Source organism: Monoraphidium neglectum (genome assembly GCF_000611645.1).
Source record: "Monoraphidium neglectum strain SAG 48.87 unplaced genomic scaffold scaffold01215, whole genome shotgun sequence".
NCBI lineage: Eukaryota > Viridiplantae > Chlorophyta > Chlorophyceae > Sphaeropleales > Selenastraceae > Monoraphidium > Monoraphidium neglectum.
Window position 1 is genome coordinate 1 of NW_014012413.1, and position 15,775 is coordinate 15,775.

Consider the following 15,775-nt stretch of genomic DNA (forward strand, 5'->3'; position numbering starts at 1 on the left):
CCGCCGCCGCTGCCGTCGCTGCCGTTGTTGTCGCCGCCGTCGTCGTCGCCGCCGCTGCCGTCGCCGCCGTCGGCGTCCACTAAACCCTGAAAATAGACCCTGTCAAGGTCCTGAAGCGCTGTCTGAGTGGCGGGTTGCATGCGGGAGACGGTGTAGCTCAGTTGGTTAGAGCGCGGTGCTGATAACGCCGAGGTCGTGAGTTCGAGCCTCATCTCCGTCAGTTTTGCTTCGTACCAACCACCGCTTACCCTCGGTTTGCCTGTCTTGTGTCAACTACCCATCAACACCAACACGCACGCCTCAGCCCCTGCGGTTGCTGCGTTTTGCCACCCCTCTTTTGCCAGCACCAGAGAGCAGCCTGCGCGCCGCGACGCCTGCCACACCACCACCAGCAGCACGCCGGCCCGCCGCTACCAGGTGCAGCGCAGCTGCTTGCGCCGCGCCACTTGCGCTGCCACGATTCTTTTTCTTGCCAGCCAGAGTGCACTGCTTGCTCACTTCTGCTCCTGCCATTGGCTGCCCCGTCGCCGCTCCATCCGCCCGCCGCAGGCGCCTGCGCTTGGGCGCTGCCTGCTCATCAGGACCCTCCTCTGCGGCAGCCAGCGGCGGCACGACCATCCCCCAGGCCGCCAGCGCCGCGTCGAGGCGCTCAAAGGCTGCCAGCAGCGCGGTAGTGGCGCCTGGCTGCGCACTGCTGCGCGTCTGCCGCGTCCTCACCAGTGCCGCTCTGTGCGTTATTTTGCCTGCACGCCTCACGTCGCGTGACAGGTGCGGCAGCGAGCATGCGCCTGCCAGGTGGGTCCGCAGCTGCTTGAGCACAAGCACAGGCATGAGGGGCAAAGAGGGGAGATGTGAACGGTTTCTTTCTGTGCCTGTAAAATGGCTGCAGTTTAGATGTTTCCTCACCGGAGCATGTTGTCTCAAAGTGGCAGTATGGGCGAAGTATGGGGGCAACACAACATTTGCTAGCCCTGTGCGTCAGCCCGCAAGCACACGGCCAAATGCTCAGAGCCGGCGCTTCCCACCTGCAGCAAGGCTTGAAGGTCGAGGGTGCCTGGTGCCGGCGGGCGCTGCGGCCAGGCTCCCCGGCCACATTTGACGGCTGCCTCATCCTGATCGCTTGAGCTGACGAGCTGCTCGCTCTCAGACTCACTGCTCCCGCTGCTTGTGCCGCTGTCGCCGCTGCTGCCGTTGCTGATGTCCTCACTCTCACTGGTGTCACTGCTTCCTAGATCAATCGGCCTGCCCTGACCAAAGGCGCGCTCCCGCACCTGGCCGCCGCTGCTGCTGCTGTCCCCGCCAGCCTCGCTGTCGCTTTCGCTGCTCTCGCTGCTGTCTTCGTCGCCGCCGCCGCTGCTCGTCCTGCTGCTCCCACTGCTGCTGCTGTCGGTACCATTGCCCATTGCAGCCGCCTCGGGTCGCACGCCAGCCCCTCGTCGCATCGCCCGCCGCCACTCCTCCAACCCCTGCCTGACCGCTCCGAAGTGCAGACCTCCACGTCCCGCCCCCCAATCATCTACGACAGGCAACCCCTCTGCCTCTGCAACACCAACACCATCACCGCCTTCACCATCGCCACTGCCACTGTCGCCGCTGCCGTCGCCCTCATCCGGCAGCGGTGTGTCGTAGAGCGCCGTGGCGCCCCGCAGCCCCGCGCCCCTCACGACGCCGCCGGTGCCAAGCACGTTGCCGCCCGCTGGGCGGCCGGCGGCCGCGTTCAGGCGGCGCGCCGTCCACTCTGCCATCTCTGCCACCCAGGCCGTCTGGCCCGTGGCGAGCTCGGCGTCGAGGGCAGGCTCGGCGAGGGCGACCAGGCCACGCCAGCCCAACAGGCCGGCGTCGAAAGCGCTGCGTTCCAAGGTGCAAAAGGTGCAGAGGTTGTACGAGTACTGTAAGGGCCAGGTGCCGTTTCAACGCTTTGCTTGGCCAGGCAGGGAAAGCCCAGCTGCAGCGCGATATCCTCTGCAGCAACACAAAGGCAGCTTGTCGCACCCCTGCAGGAGCCGGCCACCTCTGCTGGCCCCCGCTCACGTGCGCGTGACGTACAGCCCCCACCCATGGCAGGCCCTTGTTGCTGCCGGCATGCGGCGCAGAGCTGCCTGCAGCAGCGCAGCGCTGTCATGCTGGCCGCCGTCTGGTCGCTCGACTGCATTTAAGGGACGCGTCCTGCGTGTCTGCTCTTGTGGCTGACAACCCTCACGCTGCTGCTGCTGCTGCGGCGGCGGCGGCGGCGGCAGGAGCCCTGGTGCACCGGAAGCGTCGGCCTGCCCTGACCTTTGCGTCGCCAGGTGCCCTGCCAGAGGCAGCAGCACGCACCCCGCCAGCGTCGTGTGCAGCCAAACATCCCACGCCAGACGCCCCCCTCCGCCGCTGCCGCGCGCTGCCGCCGCCGGCCCAACGCCGTCAAACGCCGTGGCAAAGCCGATGAGCGAGTCACACACGGGGGGTCCAAAAGGGCGTGCTGCCCACCGCGAGTACAGCAGCTGCAGCACGTGCAGCACCCACCCCAGCACCGCGGGCCGCGCAATCGCGGCGCCCGGCGGCGGGCGGCGGCGGGCAGCGGTGGCGCAAGCCCTGCCGGGCAGGGTGTCCACCCAGCGGAGCTCCTGCGGCGGCAGCCCGGGGTCGGCTGGTGCGCGGCAGTCCAGCAGCAGGGACGTGGCGACGCAGTCCGCCAGCAGGGCGTCTTCGTCCTCGCCTGGGGTGGAGCGCGGGGATGGCCGCGGGAGTGGATGCAAAGGGCAGGTTGCAGTGGCGTGGCATGAGGCTTGATCGTGGGGATGCCGGCTGTGCTGCACCGCATGCGCAGGCCAAGCCGCCTTGACTCGCCTCACTTCGCACGGTACGGATCAAGCAGCCCTGCCCGCGGTGGAGCCATGCAAGGAGACTCACGTGCCGCTGTGCCCTCCTGCGGCGCTGACAGAAAGGCTAGGAGCTCTTGCATCGAGCCCAGCCAGCCGCTGCCAAACACACGCGCGTAGTAGGCGTGCGTGCTCGCCGCCAGGCACGACCGCAGGCTGTGCGGCAGCAGCGCCTGCCGCGCCACCGCCCGCGCCTCCTGCCCCAGCCCCTCCCGCGCGCACGCCGCCGCCAGCGGCAGCAGCGCGATGCTCGGCGCGGCGCGCGCCGCGGCGAATGCCAGGGCCCGCAGCAGCGGGCGGCGCGCGGCCGCGCTCGGCGCCGCGGCCAGGCACTCAAGGCAGAGCCGGAGCATCAGCTCGGGGCGCCGCGTCGCCCTCGCATGGGCGGCCGGCCGGGCGCCTGGGTCGGCGTAAAGGCTCCAGAGCACAACATAAGGATCCCAACCCTGCTCGGTCAGCGGGTAGAGATCCCCGGCTGCGGCGGGCGCGCGGCCGCCGAGCTCGAAGTCTGCAGCAGCCGCGCGCCAGGCGAGGGGGCTGTGCTCGCCAGGCGCCCTGCCGTCTGCATCCGGGTCGCCGTCGCCCACCGCCGCCGCGCGCGCCACGTCGGCGCTCACGGCATGCATCAGGCGCGATACGGCCGCACTGAGCTGCGGCTCGGTGGGGCGGCCGTGCTCGCCGGCGGCAAAGCTGTGAAGCCGGAAGGCCGGGGCATGGTGGGCGGCGCAGGCGGCGCAGTCGTTTGGGCCCGACCCTAGCAGCTCTTCCCTGGAGAGGGATATGGCTGGTGGGGGCCCTGGAGCATGGGAATCGGAGGCGGGCACAAGAGAGAAGGCCGTTAAAAACCGAGCATGCCAGGGAACGGGCTGGCGGCGCGCTCGCTCTCAGCGCGGTCATGCGCATTGATGCGGCGCAGGGTTTCCTGCAGTGAGACGCAAAGCACAAGGGCTGCACGCCTGCGGGCCTCGCAGCTGGGCGCCGCGACCCCCATCGTCAAAACTCACGATGGCTCAGCGGCTCCCAGGGCTGCGATTCAAGGACGCACGACCGCCACGCCGCCTCGCGAGAGGGCTGCGACTGCATCCACTGGCCGGACCTTGGGCCGGCGGTAGACGCGCCCGCGCCGCCCTCTAGCACCCTCACTGTCTTGACTGACATGGCGCCGCCCGCGTCGCGCCACCCGTCGCCCCACCCCCGCTGCTCCCCCGCCGCCGCGCACCAAGCCAGCGCCGCGAGCGCCGCCCCGACGCGGCAGCCGCCGGCGGCGTCGCCCTCGCGGGCGCGGCGCCAGCGCACGGCCCTGGCCAGGTCTGCGAGCGCGGCCCCTAGGCCGCCGAGCTGCTGCTGGCCCTGCGGCGCACCCTGGCTGTCGCTGTGCCCCTTGACCAATTCCGCCATCAGGGACGCAAGGGGCCCGGCTGCGTTCGCATGCTCTGCTGGATCTGTATGGGCAGATGCCCTGCTGCCGGTGCTGCAGCCCGCATCTGCAGCCGCCGCCGCCGCCGCCACAGCCGCAGAGGCCGCTGAGGCTCTGAGCACTGCCGCCGGCTGCGCCCCCTCGCCGCCGAGCGGAGGCGCCGCCCGCTCCCGCTGCTGCGCGCCGCCCCGTTCGGCCGCCACGCCGACGCGCTCGCGGCGCGGCGGCGGCGCGTTGCCCTGTGTGCGGCGCACCCAGCTGCCTTGTAGGCTGCCCATCAGCGCCCGCGTCACCAGCGCAACATCAGCCTCGTCGCGCGCCGTCAAGTGCAGCAGCCACTCCGCGCCGCACCACGCCGGTGCCCACCGCCACCACGCGCCCCCAGGGGGAAGAGCCACCCAGCGGCCGTCGCAGCTGGGGAGCTGCAGCAGTGCGCGGGCCAGGCCCGCGGCGGTGGGCGTGTGGCCGGCGGCGGCCAGGCGCGCCATAGCGGCGTGGGCAAGGGCTGTAGATAGAGGAGCAGCGGTTGACTCCGAGTCAAAGCCACCTGCCCAAACAAAGGGGTTGAGTGAAGCAGAGCAGTGTGGTTGCAGCAGAACAATGGCAAGCGCGGGCTGTGGAGCGGTCTTGTGGAAGACGAGGGGCAGGAGGCCCAGGGGTGGCCCAGACGTGCGTTGGACCCACGAGCCTTGTTTTGCAACTGCCGCGCACGTCGGTACCCCTTTTGGCAGCATGCTGCAAGCGCAGGTGGCTGCAAAAAAGGTCAACATTGACAATTGCTCCACCCAACAATGACGACTCACGCCAGCCATCATGCAGAATGACGTGCAGCGCCCCCGCCGCGACGGCCGCCGCCGCCACCGGCGCGCGCGCGATCAGGGCGCCCGGCAGCGCCGCGCCGCCCAATGTGGCCGCCACCTTCGATGCCTCTACAGCGGCGCCGCTCCACAGCTGCAGCAGCGTCCAATGGGGCTGCCCGTGCGCGGCGCGCAAGTCAGACATTGCTGCGCGCCGGCTTTCTTGCGCCGTGGGCGCCCAAGGCGCCGCGCGCCCGGCGCCGGCGGCCGCGCATGCGGCGGCGTCGCGTCCCAGCCGCTCCCAGGCCGGCGCGAAGAGCGCGTCCACCGCCAGCGCTGCCAGGGGCGCCGTCGCGCCAGGGCCGTCGCCGCCTGCGGCGTCCTCCCGCAGCTCTGCCCTCTGTGCCGCGTCGATTGCTGCGTGCAAGGTGTGATACGCCATCGGAACCAACCCCTGCGCAGCCAGCCGGCGCCCCGCCGGCAGCAGCCACGCCGGCAGCTCGAACTCTGCCGTGCCTGCCGCAGCGTCGCCGCTGGCGCAGTGCGCGAGCGCGGGCGGCCACCCCGGGGCGCACGCCCAGGGGCCCGCCGCGGCCGGGCACAGGTCGAGAGCGAGCTGCAGGCTGGCGGCGGCGGGGACTGCAGGATCAAGCAGCGCCGCGCGCAGCAGCGCCAGCAGCAAGCCCCGCGCGCCCTCCCTCTCGGCGCCGGCCGCCGCCGCCGCGACGGCGGGCAGGAGCGCGGCCGCCGCGCGCGCGGACGCCGGGGCGCCGTCCTTGAGAAGGCAGACCGCCGCCTCGGCCAGACTGCCGGTCGCGCGGCCGAGGGCCGACACGAGCTGCCGAATCCCTTCCGAGCCTCCGCCCTCGCCGCCGCTGCCGCCGTCGCCGCCGTGGCTGCTCGCGCTCTCCGCGTCATCCTGAAAGGCCAATTCAAAGCGCAGAAACGACAGCCGCAGGTTGGTCATGGCCGCCGGCTCCCTGCCTTGCCAGTAGGCCGCCGCCTCGCCGCCCAAGCCGCCGCCAGACGCCGAGGCCAGCGGCTGCAAGCTGTCGGGATGACTGAGTCGCTCTGACGCCAGGGCGGCCGCAAGGGGCGGAGCGTCCCACGAGTGTAGCGCAGCCAGCGCCTAGGATGGGGGCACGAGGCATCCGCAGACGGGGATGCCGGCACGGCAGACAGCCGTTTGATGGTGGACGATGCTGCGACATGCACAGAAGTGCGCGCACGCACGTGAAAGGCGACACTCGCGGCCGCCGCACTCCTGCGCGAGCCGAGCCTGGGCTTTTGCCCTGATGCGTCTCTGCTTGCGACTCGCACGCCCCCATTTACACCCCAAAAAATAACGAGCTCAACAATGCCAGCCCCACAAACCCACCCACCACGGGGCCACCCCACCTCGACATACTCCACTGGGACCCAGGCAGGCATGCGGCCACGCAACAACCCACGCGTGCGCCCGCTGCCGTAAACACGCACGCGCCCGCACCCACCACAAGCTGCAGCTGCGCCTCCAGCGCCAGAACGCCCTCCGGCCCGAGCCCCGGCAGCGGCGACCTGGCCAGCACGCCCGCGACCCGCGCGAGCGCCCGCCGCGCCGGCGGCGGCAGGCGCGCCACCAGCAACAGCGCCGCCAGGCCGCGGGCGAGGTCGGGCGCATCGCACCCGCCGCCGCCGCCACCGCAGGCGCCGCCGGCTCGGCGGCCCGTGCGGCGCCTGGCAGCGGGGTCGGCGCTCAGCGCTGCTGACAGGCGGTGCAGCAGCTCGGCGGCAGCTGCCACCGGGCGGCCGGCCGCAAGCTCCGCGGCCGCGCGGGCAAGGCCTGCGCGCGCCTGTGGGGAATTATTTTCGGGGGGAGCAAGGACGGGGGTGGCTGAGGACGTGGGACAGGGGTTGGTGGAGACGGGGGTTGGTGGAGAAGGGGGTGCATACTAGTGGTACTCAGCAGCGCGCGCCAGTAACTGCTCAACCACGTAATCAAGTCAAAGAGGCGTTTTCTGCATCTGCGTGGTTGTTCCCAGCACAAGCGGCACATAATCTCCACAAACAAACAACCACGCTTTGCCCCGTACCTTCCCATGCTGCACATTTGCTGTGAGCCCGAGCGCGGCCCACAGCAAGCAGCCGTGCGGCGCGGCAACCGTACCCCCGCCGCCCGCCGGCCCGCGCGGCCGCAGCGGGCGCCGCTGCAGTTCCAGCAGCAACCGCGGGCGCGCGCCCCAGCCAGACCGCCGCGGCGGCCGCGGCTGGCGCCCGGCCTGGAGGTCGGCCGCGGCTCTCGCGCGAGCCCGTTCAGCCACGAGCTCTGCCCAGTGCTCCTCCAAACTGCACAGCACCTCCTCGCCCGCCGCGTCGCTGCCCCGCCAGTCGCGCGCGCCGTGGGTGGACGGCGACGCGCCGGCGCCCCTGACCGCCGAGTGCCGTTCTGCCAGCTGCCCGGCAGGCGCACGCTGCTGCCTGCCGGCTGTGCTCGCGCGTTGACTCGGCCGCGGCTCGCCCAACGCGTGGACCCACCAATCTCTTGGATCCAAGTCATCTGCGTCATATTCCTGGCTGCTGTTACCGGATGAGGGTTGTGAGGATTGGCTCGCGCCAACACTGCTGCTGCCGCTGCCGCTGCTGCTGTCATTTTCATAGTCGTCACTGCTGCCACTGCCGTCAAACACGCCGCTGTCGCCGCCGCTCGTTGCGCGCGGCGGGGCGCCCTCGCCATCCCCCCCGTCATCTACCGCTGTAGTGGCGTCAGCGTCGGCGACGAGGTCCGCAGCGGAAGGCAGGCAGCCGCCGCGCCCAGGGCAGCCGCGGCGCTCGGTGGGGATAAGATGGAGGGTGACTCCTAGGCGCTGCGCGGCAGGGGACGGCAGCCAGCAGGCGGCAGACAGAACGTCGCCATCGCCACTGCCGCTGCTGCCCCCGACTGCGCCTCGGCCCCACTCAGACGGCCGAGCCCGCGCCGCTGCCGTGGGCCCGCCGTCGCGCGCCCCGTCCCCCACAGCAGCGGCCTCCACCATCGCGCGCGCCGCGGGGTCAGAGGAGCAGATCAGCGCCGCTGCTGTGCAGAGTGGGCACAGGCTGAAGCGCCGCGACGCGTAGGCCCAGCCATCTGGGTTTGGGCCGCTGCGGCAGTTGAGGAGGCCCCATTCGCTGCTGCCGTGGGGGCCAGACTGCGTGCCCTGCCGCTGCACACCTGTCTGCACACGTAACCACAGGTCGACATCCAGCGGCGCGCTACCTAGGCCCTGCCCGGCGGCGGGCCACAAGTGCTCTGTGCAGGCTGACCAACCGCGCAGCTCGGCAAGCTTGCTGGCGTCAGGCCGCGCCTGGAGCCGCACATGCACAACCGAATCGCCGGCGCTGTCCCAGGCGGAGTGGGGTTCGCGAGCCGCTGCGATGGGGCGCACGCTGCCAATGAGGTGCAACGCTAGAGCCCATGCGTCCGCCTCGGTCAGAGCCTGTACTGTCTCGATCATAGATGCTACCTGGTGACCATCCCGCCAGATCACAGCCAGGACGCGAACGCGTTTGCCAGGGACGCCCTAGCAACGCGCTGGAACGATTTTTGTGCTTGCCTTGCAACTTGTTGGCACCGTATGAGGGGCGCTCTGAGAGATCGAAAAGATGACTGCCTGCAGCTTCACTGCAGTGCCAAGACCAGCAGCTTCCCAAACATTGGACCAATTGCATTTGCCCACATAGGGCACGCTTAGTTTTGGGGTGCTGCCTGTTCTAGTGATCAATATCTGCGGTCACCTGCACCCAAGAGTCTTGCCGACCCTCGGCGCCCTTACCAGTTCGGCCGCAACCCTGGCCCGGCTGCTCGCTGCGCTCTGGCAATGTGGGGGCAGTGGGGGTCTTGCAATGATCCAGGCAAGGTGATTTTATTATAGGGTGCTGTCTTGCACATACGATTACAGCATGTATGGCCAGCAACCGCTGGTGTGTGGGTGAAAGCCTGACCCCGTAGCTCGTTGCCGAGGGGCCCACCGCCTGGAGCCAACGGCCCCTTGCGCAGCGAGTTGGCGAAACAGAAGCGGGCGAGGGAGGGAGGCTGGCTCCCACTGACGCCAGCATGCGGAGGCCAGTGGAGCGCCTGAATCGGCGGGTGTCCTGCTTCTAAATGGATGCACACTGTGCGAGGGTTTGATGGGTGGGAGGCCAACAAAGGCAAGGTGGGCTGGGAGGTGGAGCACGCTGAGTCGGCAGGGGGGCATTCAGGCGTGCCGTACTTGCACAGTGTGCAAGTAACGTGCGCGACAGCCGCCCCCTGGGTACCTGCTTATAGCCTAGGCGTGTGAGTGGTACATCTGCCGCTCCAGTGCCCGCGAGGGTACAGCAGGCGGGATATTGAGCCAGCGCGGGTCGGCCTTCAGGATCACTCGAAGCCGCTGAGGGACAGCTCCACCCCAGCGGCTCCGGCAAAGCAGCCGCCTGCAGGGGGTTCCAAGACGAGAAATGAAGGGCAGCACCTCAATGCTGTGTGCGACTGTGTGTGAGCGTGGCACGTGGGCAAGCGACAGCTACAGGATTAGGATTAGGATTGTTACACGATCCCGCGGTCGCCCGCTCCTGGAGCCATCCAGGCTCATGGGAGGTAGCATTGTAGCATCAGCGTTGTGTGGCTGGGACTCAAGTGGCCAGCGTTCGCCGTTCATAGCAGGTGTGCACAAAGGCCCCACAAGTGTGCAAGTCTGCGCTACACAAACGGGCGTGCATGCGGTCATGTGCAGGCAGGTTCACAAACAAGGGTGCAAAACGCGGCGCAGCATATTTGAGCTTGGCGGCTGTCCGCCCTCGGCGCCAACGCGCATGCCTGGGTGATGCTGGGCACCGGCGCGCCGCGGGGCGGCGTGCCGGCGCATGTCGGGCGGGCGCAAGCGCCCTTCAAGCGTGGCGGCCGTCCGCCCTCCGCGCCCACGCGCCTGCCTGGGTGATGCTGGGCACCGCCGCGCCGCGGGGCGGCGCGCCGGCGCATGTGGGGCGGGCGCAAGCGCCCTTCAAGCATGGCGGCTGTCCGCCCTCCGCGCCCACGCGCCTGCCTGGGTGATGCTGGGCACCGGCTACAGCGCGGCATACAGCATGCAAGGGCCGGCCCACCCATCAAGTGCCGCACTGCAACAGTGCCTCGCCTGCCCATCATGGCGCCCCACCTGCGCAGATGATGGGGTCAATGTGGCACACACAGCTGCCCCACAACAGGTTGCCTGAATTATTGGTCTGCAGTGGGTACAACAGCCTGTTGTCTGTTGCCTGAGGTAGGGGGGCCCGGTTTCATGTGGTTAGGCACAGACAACGACACAGAGAGTATCGAAGCTTTTGTGTCAACAGAATGAAAGTAACACGGCAGGCCCCCTTCGTTCCTCCAAGAGGAAGGGCTGGGGCCCTCTCCACCCCCTGGGCCCGCCGCCGCCCGCTGCCCCTCCTCTCCGTCCCAAAAATAAAAGGCTGCTTTGGACAGCCAAAGGCGCGCGCCTTTGGCGCCGTAAAAGCGTACAAAGCGTCATCATTTGCACCATCACAATATGTGTGCATGCAGCTTGACAGTCCCCCCCTCCACACACCTTGCCCTCGCCGTTGGCCAGGCAGCAGGCCTCCACGGTGCAGGCTCCGCCGGCGTCGCCGTCTCCTGCACCAGCTGGTTGCCCTAGCGCAGGCCGCACAAGTTGTCCGCGCACAAGCCCTCAGCGGCGATGCTGCCTGCAGAGCCGAAAGCAGCGGCCTTGTGGCCCAGGACCGTGTCCGCTGTGCGCGGAGTGTCGATGAACAGTAAAAGCTCGGCAGGCGCGCCCCCCGCCGCCTTCATCAGGTCCACCTCTGCCCTGCAACGTGGCGGAAGACGGCGGAGAGGAGCGCCGCGGAGGTTGTGGATGGGGAGGGGCCGGGAGCATGTTCGTTGGCGCCTTCCGTTGGCCGTCAAACCATCAAAACCGTCAGCGGCAGCTAGTCCAGGCAAGCGACCCTGGCCGCAGTCAGCTGAGGTCGTGCTACTGGGCGGAGGCAAGAATGAAATTGCCCCCACCAAGCCCCGACGGATCCCTCTCAGACCTGGTTGGGCGGCGGCAAGCCGGCGTCGTTCCTTTGGACTGTCAAACTTGTCAGCGGTCGGCTGGCCACTCACCGCACGTATGTGTGCCGCTTGTGCACCTCTGCAGAAATTGCTGCGATCAGCGACTGCTGGGTGAAGGTGGAGGGGTCGGGGGTGCCTCGCTGCACGCTGTGCACGTGCCCCAGCCACTGATGGTTGGGTTGGCCAAGGGGAAGTGATCACCAAAATCAGGGACCACTGCAACGCCAAACAGGCATGGAGCGAGCTAGAGCGCCTTGCACAAAAGCAGGGGCGTGTTTGGCTGCCAGCCGCCACCCCAGCCCCCTTCGTTGCCACCTTGCGAGTGTTGTCCAGGGAGCCGGCGGGATTTTCGCCGTCGGTGAATCGGGTCGCCAGCAGGTGGCGTAGGAAGCGGGCGCTTTGGACACGGGACGCAAGACGGCAATGATAGAGCGTCAGTGCGCTGCTGTTTCTTGACGCACTCCACCTGGTGCTGGCGGCTGCGTAGTGACATTGGTGCCTGCGCCAATACGGCAGTGCCTGGTGCTGGTCAAACACACGCTCACGGTCCAGGCATAAATGCTGGGGCCTGGGGCCCCCCGCTTAGCCTGACCTGCCGCCCAAAGTTGCCACTGCAGTCACTACTTTTGGGATTGTGAGGAGGGGGATTCTGAAGGGGGGCTTCGAACATGGCGACAGGCGCCATGCCATGCGAGCAGCAGATGCGCACGTAGCGGCTTGGACTCCATCGCTACCCTCCTGTCAATGTTGCAACACACATGCGTACATAAGCTCCATGTTGCAACTGTTGACAGCCCACCTGCGCGGTAGCCATCTCAAGATCACTGCCTCACGCAGCCACCTTTCACTATCGCACGGTATACCGGTGAACAACATTGCCACTTGAAGCGCTGTTCCCCGCAATTTTGCCTTGAACGTAACCGGTAGTCATCTATCCATCTGGACCCCCGCCTCAATCGACGGCTGCCCTTGGGCTGCAGCTTCAGTATATTCATTACTATACAGGGTTTTTGCTGTCCTCAGGCGCGCCGCTAGGCCCCTCTGCTGTGGTGGGTGCAGTGTTTGGGGGAGGCTACTGTATTGGCAGGCATGGGAGCGGCCCGCGCCCGCGGAGGGCGCCATGACGCAGCGCAAGCGCATGATGCGCGCGATGTGATGGGGCGACGCAAACGACTGGTATTTGTTGCCTTTGGTGGGCAGGCTGCACGGCACTGCCGGGAGGCAGTCCCCTGGGCACCCGCGGTGACACGGCCGGCCCATAGGGCAGCTGTCAAGCAACCCAGCATTCGAGGCTGTCGAGGGCTTGAATCCTGACCCTGCATCATTCCATGCCCCCAACCCCCTCATCCGGGGCGCCCCGCCTGCCCTCGCGCGGGCAGATGGCAGACTTTGCCCTTGTGGGCCAGAAGCTGGGTGACGCCATCGACCACGTGGCCGCCCAAGCTGTGAAGCAACACGTCGCCGGCGGCGGTACAGCAGGCTGCGCAAGATGTGCGGCAGTCTGTGAAGGAGCAGCTGGGGCCGATTGTCGCGAACGCGGTGCAGGTGGCGCTGCAGCCGGTCCACCAAACTCTGGCGGGGCTGCAGCGCGATGTGGCCGGGCTCCAGCAGGACATGCGGACCCTTGGCCTCCGCCAGCGCAACGGCATGTGCTGCAGCGGCGTCGGCCTGGGCGCCGTCCCAATTCAGTGGCCGCACCACAGCGGCGGCGCCATGCCGGCGCTCATTGCGGGCCAGCCGCTGCCTGCCACGCGGGAGGAGGTGCAGCAGGAAGAGGCATCCGTGGTGGATGGCATGCTGTTGCTGTACGGCCTGCGGGCCGGCCCGCCCGCTGGCGGCCTGCGACAGCGAAGGTCAGACCTGCTGGAGCACGCAGGCGTCTACTTGTGATCCCGGCGCGGCACCGCGGGCCCAGAGGGCGCCCGCTGGTTGAACCGCGCGTGCGCACCCGCACAGGCGTCCGTTGGCTGATCCCCTCGGCTCGTACCTGGCCTGCGGGGCAATGCGTCAAAACCCCTGATGCGCAGCGCAGCGGCAGCTGCCGCGCCTATGGAGGCCATGCCCCAAAGAAGCTGCCAACTGCTGCCGTCCACAGCCGTCGCGACGGGCGCTGCAGTCTACGAGCGGCGGGCGACGGCTGGCCGGCGGCCTGCAGCGCCGCGCGGTCGGCATCCAATGCTCAGGGTGGTGCGGCGGTCGCCACGGTGGGCGGCCCTCATCCCCAACAAATCCACCTCGGACTCGACTTTCATCGCCCGACCCCAGCTCGGTTGCAGCGGCAGCAGCAGCGGCAGCAGCAGCGGCAGCAGCAGCGGCGGCAAGCGGCATGCTGCCTTGCCGTTGGCCCCCCCCCTCCGACTCGTCACCTTGTACATGTAGGGTGCCATTGGCCGTTCCATTGTGTGCTTGCTTCAAAGTGCGTCACCATACTTGGGGGCCAACTTGAGTTGCGACTTGAAGTTGATACCAAAGTCACGCGACTTTGGGGTTGACCCTAAAGTCGCGCGACTTTTGATCAACTATCGTCGCGAATTTAGTTGCCTAATCATTATTACTGGCTGTTGTGATGCTGGTCGTTTATAGTTCTAAGTGGTTTAGTGTGTTACAGTAAAGGCGGCGCTGCGCTGCACACGGGCAGAACGGCATGCGGCGTTGCATGCCGTGAACGCATAAGGAACACAACACGGCAACTTCGCAAGCAGTCAAGTGGTGTGTTGCATGTACAAGGGGGAACAGTCTGTTTGGTGGCCATGCTAATGCCGTGCAAGAAAGGAGCTAGGGTGCACCACCAGCAGAGCACCAGGCACCACGCAGCACACCAAGGTGGCCAACCACATACGAGCACACGTGTGGGAGCTATGGGCTCATGTGCTTCACACTGCAAAGCACAAAGTAGACATCAAGGCAAATTGACGGCGCCGCACGGCAAGGTGGAGGCCAAAGTGAGGGCAGGGTGATGGCGCGCGCCCTCCGGGTCCACACGCAATGAGACGACCGCAGTGCGGCGCACCGGCAAAAGTCAGGCGAGCGCAAACGCCATGTAAGCTTAGCAGCTGCCAGCCCTAGCCGCGTGTGCGCCCGCCTTGAAGGCGGGACAGCCCGCGCGCCGCGGGCCCGCGCACCGCCGCGTAGGTAGGTGCACGCGCCCTTTGAGCTTGGCGGCTGTCCGCTTTGTGCGGGTGTGCAACAGCTGATGGGAGGCCGGGGGCTCCAGCGAACCGCGGGGCGGCACACCCCGCGTGTCGTGCACATGTCCGTTGAGCTTTGCGGTCGTCCGCGCTCGTCGGCCAAGCGCAGGCCGTGCAGGAGGGGTTGTCGGCGCGCTGAGGGGCTGCGCACCGCCGCTTTGCCGCCGGGAGCACGCGCGCGTGCTCGAAGGGCGCGCGCCCTTCGAACTTGGCGGCTGTCCGCTCTCCGCGGCCATGCGCCCGCCTTGTAAGGGGAGGGGGGGGCGCCAGCGTGCCGCGGTCCCACGCACCGCCGGGTGTCGGGCGGGCGCATGCCGTTTGAGCTTGGTGACTGTTCGCCCTCGGCATCCACGCGCCCTGACTTGCTAGGGATGAAGGTGATCCCGGGGCGGCCCATCGGAGCGTGTTGGGCGGACGCGAGCGCGTGTTGGGATGAATGAAAGCGAGACTGAGAGCACAAGCCGAAGGGCAGGTTGGCCTGTGCCAAGCTGGAGGCGCGGATTGCGCCAGAGCGCCTCGTGTATTGCATGTGGTCTCCCCAAGCGGGCAACTCAGCTTGCAAGGCTCACTTTAGGGGCGAAGGCCGCTGCGCTCTCAAGTGAGGTGTTTGCACAGCATGTTTGCCAGACGCTGTTGTCACCTTTGGAGGGAACGGCATCAAAATAAGGCAGGAGCTTGTATGGTATATGCATGGGGCCGCTTAGGTGAAACAGTGGGTGCGCTGTGGCACAGCTGAACGAGTGGCATGACATGTGCACGGCTAGCAGCTACCAGCTTGTGCACAGGCACAGCAACGGTGTAAGAGACACCGCCAAACACCGCGAGCCCCGGACTCACCACCAGCAGGGATCACGTGTGAGGACACGCCACTTGTGTTGTGTGACGCGTTTGCTAGGGATGGCGTTGCCACCTCACGGGCGCCTCATGGCCATTGACGTGTTGATGTGTTTTGTTGATGGAGAATGCCCGCAGCATTCCCCAAGTAAGACGCTATGCCAGAACATGCATATGAACGGCTGCACTTGCCGGCAGGGCGCGTAGGGCAAGGGTGCGCGGGTAGGTGGCATGGATCAACAAGCACGAGAAATTCAAGTGCAGCGGCGGCTGTCGGCTTGCGAGCGCACCAGCACATCTCAGCTGCTGCTCCGCAGTGTTCACCAATGCTCTTTTGATTGTTGCTCACGGTGATAGCTCGCGAGCGCACCAGCGACGTAAAGGCTCGCCCACACAGGCTGTTCTCCACGATCTCAGGGGCAGTTGGCTGCGACTTGGCTGCATTGGTGCCAACAGCGCCATCCAGGTAACGCAAAGCGACATATTTTGCAATACTCAGCGTTGGCGATGGGCTGCAAAGCGATCAGGAGGGATTGTCTCTGCTGCTATGCGAGGTGTTCACAAAGATGACACGCTCGCTCAAACGTTCTTAGTATAGTGGATGTATCTGTATG

General features: G+C 67.5%; 1 protein-coding gene and 1 non-coding gene across 2 annotated transcripts; one reads left to right on the top strand and one right to left on the bottom strand.

Moving 5' to 3' along the window:
* The first annotated feature begins 146 nt into the window (after positions 1-146).
* Positions 147-220, top strand: MNEG_t16832. Its single transcript has one exon. It is a non-coding gene; the product is annotated as a tRNA-Ile (tRNA).
* A 785-nt stretch (positions 221-1,005) lies between these two features.
* On the bottom strand, positions 1,006-8,545 carry MNEG_7061 (hypothetical protein; the record flags this gene model as incomplete). The annotated part of the gene is made up of 8 exons (XM_014044466.1): positions 1,006-1,025; positions 1,571-1,848; positions 2,275-2,698; positions 2,893-3,551; positions 4,081-4,825; positions 5,082-6,204; positions 6,569-6,907; positions 7,148-8,545. The coding sequence occupies 8 exons, from the start codon at positions 8,543-8,545 to the stop codon at positions 1,006-1,008; spliced, it is 4,986 nt and encodes a 1,661-aa protein (XP_013899920.1).
* Positions 8,546-15,775: the final 7,230 nt, after the last annotated feature.